The 6,166-nt window shown below is 34.5% G+C and overlaps 1 protein-coding gene across 1 annotated transcript in view; it reads left to right on the top strand.

Annotated features, from left to right (window-relative positions):
- Nucleotides 1-5,926, top strand: part of LOC144433327 (uncharacterized) — an 8,509-nt gene extending 2,583 nt beyond the window's left edge. The window contains exons 3-4 of the mRNA XM_078121633.1: nucleotides 4,699-4,888; nucleotides 5,795-5,926. Of these exons, the coding sequence (XP_077977759.1) occupies nucleotides 4,699-4,888; nucleotides 5,795-5,926 (322 nt within the window). The remainder of the gene's footprint in view (nucleotides 1-4,698; nucleotides 4,889-5,794) is intronic.
- The last annotated feature ends 240 nt before the right edge of the window (nucleotides 5,927-6,166 follow it).

The following is a 6,166-nucleotide window of genomic DNA, read 5'->3' as shown; positions in this document are numbered from 1 at the left end:
TTCTCTCTACCCTCTCTATTTCATTCAATCTTCATCCATCCTATTTGTAACTATTTCCTCTTCTGCCCTTCCCCAGAATCCCCACCATTACTACATTTTTATGCCCTTCTTTTATCGGTTTCTTTGAGTATATATGTTCATCGTTCTCCCTGTTCTCTTTACGCTAAGTTCTCTCTCATTTGTTAATCTCACGACACCCTCCTCTCTACCACCTTTCTGTATTATCTAACTAGTCCATATTTTCTCTATCTTGTATATCTACCTATCTGTCGCCGTATCCCTCTCTGCATCTCAATCGCCTTGCTTTTTTCTCATTCGAAATCTCTCTCTCTCTCTCTCTCTCTCTCTCTATTTATCTCTCTCTCTTTCTTTCTTTCTAATCCTTTCCCAAATCTCTGTCGCTCTGAGTGACATAATAATATGCATATATCCATTTCATGTCGATTACAACTAATCGCACTTGACCCATATATTTAAGGTCACTGTATTATCTGAGATGGTGTTTGACAAGCATGTGATTCTATGTAACCAGTATACTCATGACTGGATGACAATCCAGGTTGTTAACTCATATCATTTATATCTCAACCCATCGTGGAAATCATGGTTTAAATTCAATTGCTTTATTTTGGAATAAAATATATTTTTAAAATGCAAAAAACAGGTCAAGTTTTCCAGTCTGATCATGATAAACATATGATATTACTTAGAGGATTAATTTTCATCGAAATTCAACAGTCCTAACCACTATGTATGTATGTATGTATGTATGTATGTATGTATGTATGTATGTATGTATGTATGTATGCATGTATGTATGTATGTATGTATGTATGTATGTATGCCTTGCCATTTATAAATCTTATCGATGTGCATCTATAGGGAGTGGTACATGACAATACATGTAAAATACTCTGTACGGCCTTTGTTTTACTGTACACATATAGTTTATTGACATACATGATGGGATGTTCATTGGTCCGTTGTTAAATACAAAAGCAGAATAGTGCCAACCCAGCATCTAATAAATAAGTAAGTTAGGTATTGAACTGGTGTGTTGAACTTTATCACACTTGATAATTGTCAATGAGGATGATATTTTCCAAGTGACAGCTGAGCAGACTGGCTAGGAATAGTGGCATGTTCACCGTGTGTCTAGCAACGTAAACATGTAGAGTATTTACAGTATGTTAAATTAGGTTTGTACATGGGTGTAGTAGTACATGCTGTCATCATACAAATTACATGCATTTTTAAAGTGGTGATGTAATATCGACAAATTTAGACTGTCAACTTTATTTACATACTTTTCCGTGTAATCCCAGTATTTTCGGAATGATTTGTTATGGTGATACCACGCAGGTTTCAAGTTTCGGTTACAATAATGAACTTGAAAAGTGCAAATAAAGCGCCTTTGAAGAATAGAGGGAAACTGACAAGTTTTATTTGATTAAGAATCAACCTCTGTACTGCACAGGCTTCATTTTATATATTGAATACCAGTCAGAAATTTGAGCTGTGCTAGCCGAGGTCAAGGGTTGCATACCTAATTTGCATAACCACTTGTTTCATTCACATTAATAATGAATCCCGGATGTGTGATAGTTGAAATTGCTGATATACATTGTGATAGGCAAGCCAGATCAAATGATAGCTGTACATATCTTGACATTCGTGCCAAACAGTAAAAACATGTATATGAACACCCAAAAATAAAATAGTAAAAAGAACAGTGATCTATCTGTAGGAGACTTGAAAGTTAGTTTCTAGATTTTCGGTAGACATCCGGGGACTTTTAAATTGCTGATTTGCGTCACAGTCGACGGCGGTCGACGTTGTTAACGTTGTAACTTCCAGAACCATCAACTCCTGCTAAAAGATTCAGGTGAACTCTGGTCGTGTAAACTGACCGGTAGCACCCTTAGCAAATACAGATATGTGACCTTTAGTTAAAGTTTTGTAATAAATCATGTGATTTTTTTATGAGAAAACGTGTTCAGATTAACGTACACGTACTTCTATGTTATGGTGTATGTACTCCCTATGTTATTCATCAATGGTTGATATGATGGCCTAGTTACTGCTAACGTTTATTTGAACACACAATAATTCCCATAGGAATTACTTAGGGGCCACAAAGCTTAGATGAAGTAAGTAAACTTAAAGAATATTGGAGTATACAGGAAAATTCATAGTATAACGATAAAAAGAAAAAAGAAAAGAGACAAACAAAGTTGTGAGTTATTAGTCGTTGCTGTCTCATGTCTGAACATATATGTGTATATTGTGCAACATTAATTATAATAATCATTAGTCAGTAAAGTAGGTAGGTGTTCAACCGAGTGAAGGGAACAATCAAATGAGCGATGGGGACAATCAGCTGAGTATTATGGGACAATCTACAGAGCGATGGGGACGGTCAATAAAACAATGGGAACAACCAACCAAGCGATTAGGATAATTGTCTGAGCAATCAGGGCAATCAATTAAGCGATGGGGAAAATCAACCAAGGGATGGAGACATTCATCTGAGCAATCGGAACAATCAATTACTCAATGGGAGAAACCAACCAAGGGGATGGGGACATTCTACTGAGCGATGGGGACTATCAACCACCAAGCAATAGGAACAATAAACTTAGCAATGGGAGAAATCGACCAATGAAAGAAATCAAACAAGCGATGGGAACAATCAACTTAGCAAAGGGAGAAATCAACCAGGCAATGAGAACAATAACCAAGCGATGGAAGAAACCAATCAATCAAGCGATGGGGACAATCAACCAAGCGATGGGAGAAATCAACCAAGCAATGAGAACAATCAACCAAGCGATGGGAGAAATCAACCAATGGGAGAAATCAACCAAGCGATGGCAACAATCAACCAAGCGATGGGAGAAATCAATTAAGCGATGGTGACAATCAACCGAGTGATGCTATGTCGAGAATGAACTGAGCAAATGGCGGGGGCAAATATTCTAGTCTATGGAGATATGATGGAATCGCTACACAATGATAGATATCTATGTTTCTTATCATCTTCAATTTTTTATTGATTGGTGTCATGGCGTAGGTTAAAACGTCATCAATTACAAAAGGTAAAAATTTAGTAGTTGCACTTTAAATTGTTCGTATTTATTGAAGAACTTTGGACTTTGGACACAAAGAGGATATCATATTGTCTGGCGCCCTCAAACAGATCAATGCCGCAATTGTAATTTGATAAATTGCTTGCGATAACTTATCAAGTTCTAGTAGTACTTAGGTTCATTGCTGTAAGAAAAATAAAAATAAAAATTGACCCAAGGTATGTTGTCATGAATACTTTATTTTGACTTACAAATCGTTAGCCATGACTTGTGGTCATGTACTAAAAACGAAGACTTGCTAAATTAAATCGTTTTTTGGGTTTCTATTTTCTTACACTTTTTCATTTTGATGATAAAATTAAATGCAACATTTCAAAAAACTTTGAATATCAATTATTGTTTTGCAGTATTTTCACTTGTAATATAAGTTTTGACAAAGATAACCAAATTGGAGATTATGATGTACAATTTAAGGTGAATCTGTAAATATTTGTAAATATCTTCTCTTTTTTGTATCATGTTGTCTCTCTTTCGTTCTGGTTTGTTTGCCATTCACTATTTAATATATGGTACCTTTCAATGTTCGGTATATAACTATGCGATATCGTTATTTATTTATTTATTTATTTATTTATTTATTTATTTATTTATTTGTGCATATATTTATTTATTTGTTTGTTTGTTTGTTTGTTTGTTTGTGTTTGTTTATTATCATATAATTAGGCCTAAACAATTGTTTGGTTCCGGTTACCCGACCCCACCGAGTTTTTCACTGCCGACCCTAAACGTATTATTACGTATTCGAGGAAAAAATAGAATAAAATTGCGAAAATTGTGAAATCTCGCGAGAGGTGGATGCGGAAACTGACAACAACTTAAAAAGACAATATAAAACTGTTCTTCCAATCAGTAATGGCTGTACATCTGATGGGAAGAAGCCAATATAACAGAGACCATATGGGAAAAAAACGGAAAACATAACTACCTGAACTAGACACTCACACATAAAAAAATAAAATAATTATAAAATAAAAAATCTACCTACCCCACCTATTCTAAAATTAAGTATATTCGGAACCATACAGTTTCTTTAGACCTTAGTATACTTTCTTAATTTGCTAACACCATGGACTAGATTAGTTTTAAGTGAACTATTTCCATAGTCCTCACCAAAATTGTTCGCGTTATTTTTATTTTTTTTTAATTGTCATTATCTTATGTAACAGTTCTGAAAGAAAATTCGATTATATTAAATTCAGTTCAATTAATTTCTATTCATTTCAATTCAATTCATGTGTTTCAAGGTTTACAGTTGTGGTAACACACTGAATCTTTTGTGCTGTTGACGTTGGTACGTAATATGTTGACTATTTGAATGAACACTAGAGGGCGTGCCAAAACTGGCAATGTAGCGATATACATGAATTTGAGAAACCACAAGTAAAACCTGAATAAAGGGTATATGAATTATAGTAACTTCAATAAATGGTTTAAAAGTAGCCAAACATCTTATCAATCATTACAAGTCACACCATCCTTTAGGTGAACTTCCCTTTAAGATGGTTCAGTAAAGACGTAATTTGATGCATGTTACGTTCTTTCCTTACAGATTTTTGAAGGCCCAAGACCCAAACAAAAATGAAAACCTTCGCAGATCCTTACGCGATGAGCTTATGAAGCTAGACTCATTTCTCAGCAATTCACCGGGAGTATTTCTTGACGGTGATAGCCTTAAACTTCCTGACTGCAATATCATTCCTAAACTTTACCATATTAAAGTTGCAGCAAAACATTATAAGGTATGTGTTATGTAGTCAATTATAAATACTGGAAGGGTGTTAGATCAATAGTTCAATTCGGGACAAAAAACTAATTCTTTTAATTGGAGAGCTAGAGGGGGTTGAACCATTTTAGTTGTCACCCTTCAAAACGACTTTATTCTTAATGGGATCTGTTTTGTACCCCTAAATACAAATGTTTCTATTAAATTGAGTAATAGAAGAATTAATTTTCGCTATGGTAAATACATGGTGCTAATATGCAGTGAAGTGTCAATAAAACAGCTATTTTTTCCTCACTACGTACCGGCTTAAAAGTTGGTATTGCATAGCACTTCATACTATTAATTTGAAATTGATTTTGCTGTCTGAAACAATTTTCAATTTTGGCCAATTAAGTTAGAAGGGGGTAGAACTAATATATGATATTATTCGCCGCATACATTTGTATGTACTAGTGAAATTTATTTGTAAAAAATATTAATCAATTCTGAAACTAGGGTGTTAAACGCTGACATTTGCCGTCACCTGAGTTACATATAACGAACGCTAACAATTTTATGTGGACATAATAACAATATGCAAAACAATAAGTATAGCGATTTTAAGGAACTATTTTCCAACTTGAAGGCATATCCATTATGATGATGGCCAGGAATTATTATAACGATAGAACATTCAAATTCATAAGACGAATTACGTCTAATCTGAAAAGGGGGGGAAACTGCCGCTCTAGAAGGACGGCCTCAACGACAAAATCAGGAAATGGTCAAAGATAGATCTAGAGCGGCAAGTGTAGAGTAATAGCACCAATAGTGATAACGTTGTCTTCAACTGTTATGTTATATGCGACAGCACGACATGTACGCTATCCTAGTGTTCACTATATTTAATCTTAAATTTCATCATATTATTTCCTCTCTGTAGGAATTCGAGATGCCAGAAGATTTTCCGGCTTTAAAGCAATACCTTGACGAATCATTTGAAACAGAAGCTTTTCTGAAGACAAAATGTGAAGAAGAGGAAATCATCTACGGATGGAGCAAGCACTTAGCATGAACAACTTAATGATGTGAATTCTTTGATGTAAATTAAGACGCCAGCATATCAATAAATTCAGCAAGAAACTTGATAGAAGAGAATACCTGCAAGGATATCTCTTGAAGGAATGAAGTCCATTTTCGTTCACCTGTTATTGTATAGACATCTTCTGTAAACATAAATTGACACATGATCGAGTCTTATATCTTCTAATGGTGCTAATTGCTGTCTCATTTGAAAAAAAATTATCATCTGAAC

The sequence above is a fragment of the Glandiceps talaboti genome, chromosome 3, assembly GCF_964340395.1.
Source record: "Glandiceps talaboti chromosome 3, keGlaTala1.1, whole genome shotgun sequence".
Lineage (NCBI taxonomy): Eukaryota > Metazoa > Hemichordata > Enteropneusta > Spengelidae > Glandiceps > Glandiceps talaboti.
The sequence above is the reverse complement of the archived record's forward strand: the minus strand, read 5'-3'. Positions and strand labels throughout refer to the sequence as shown.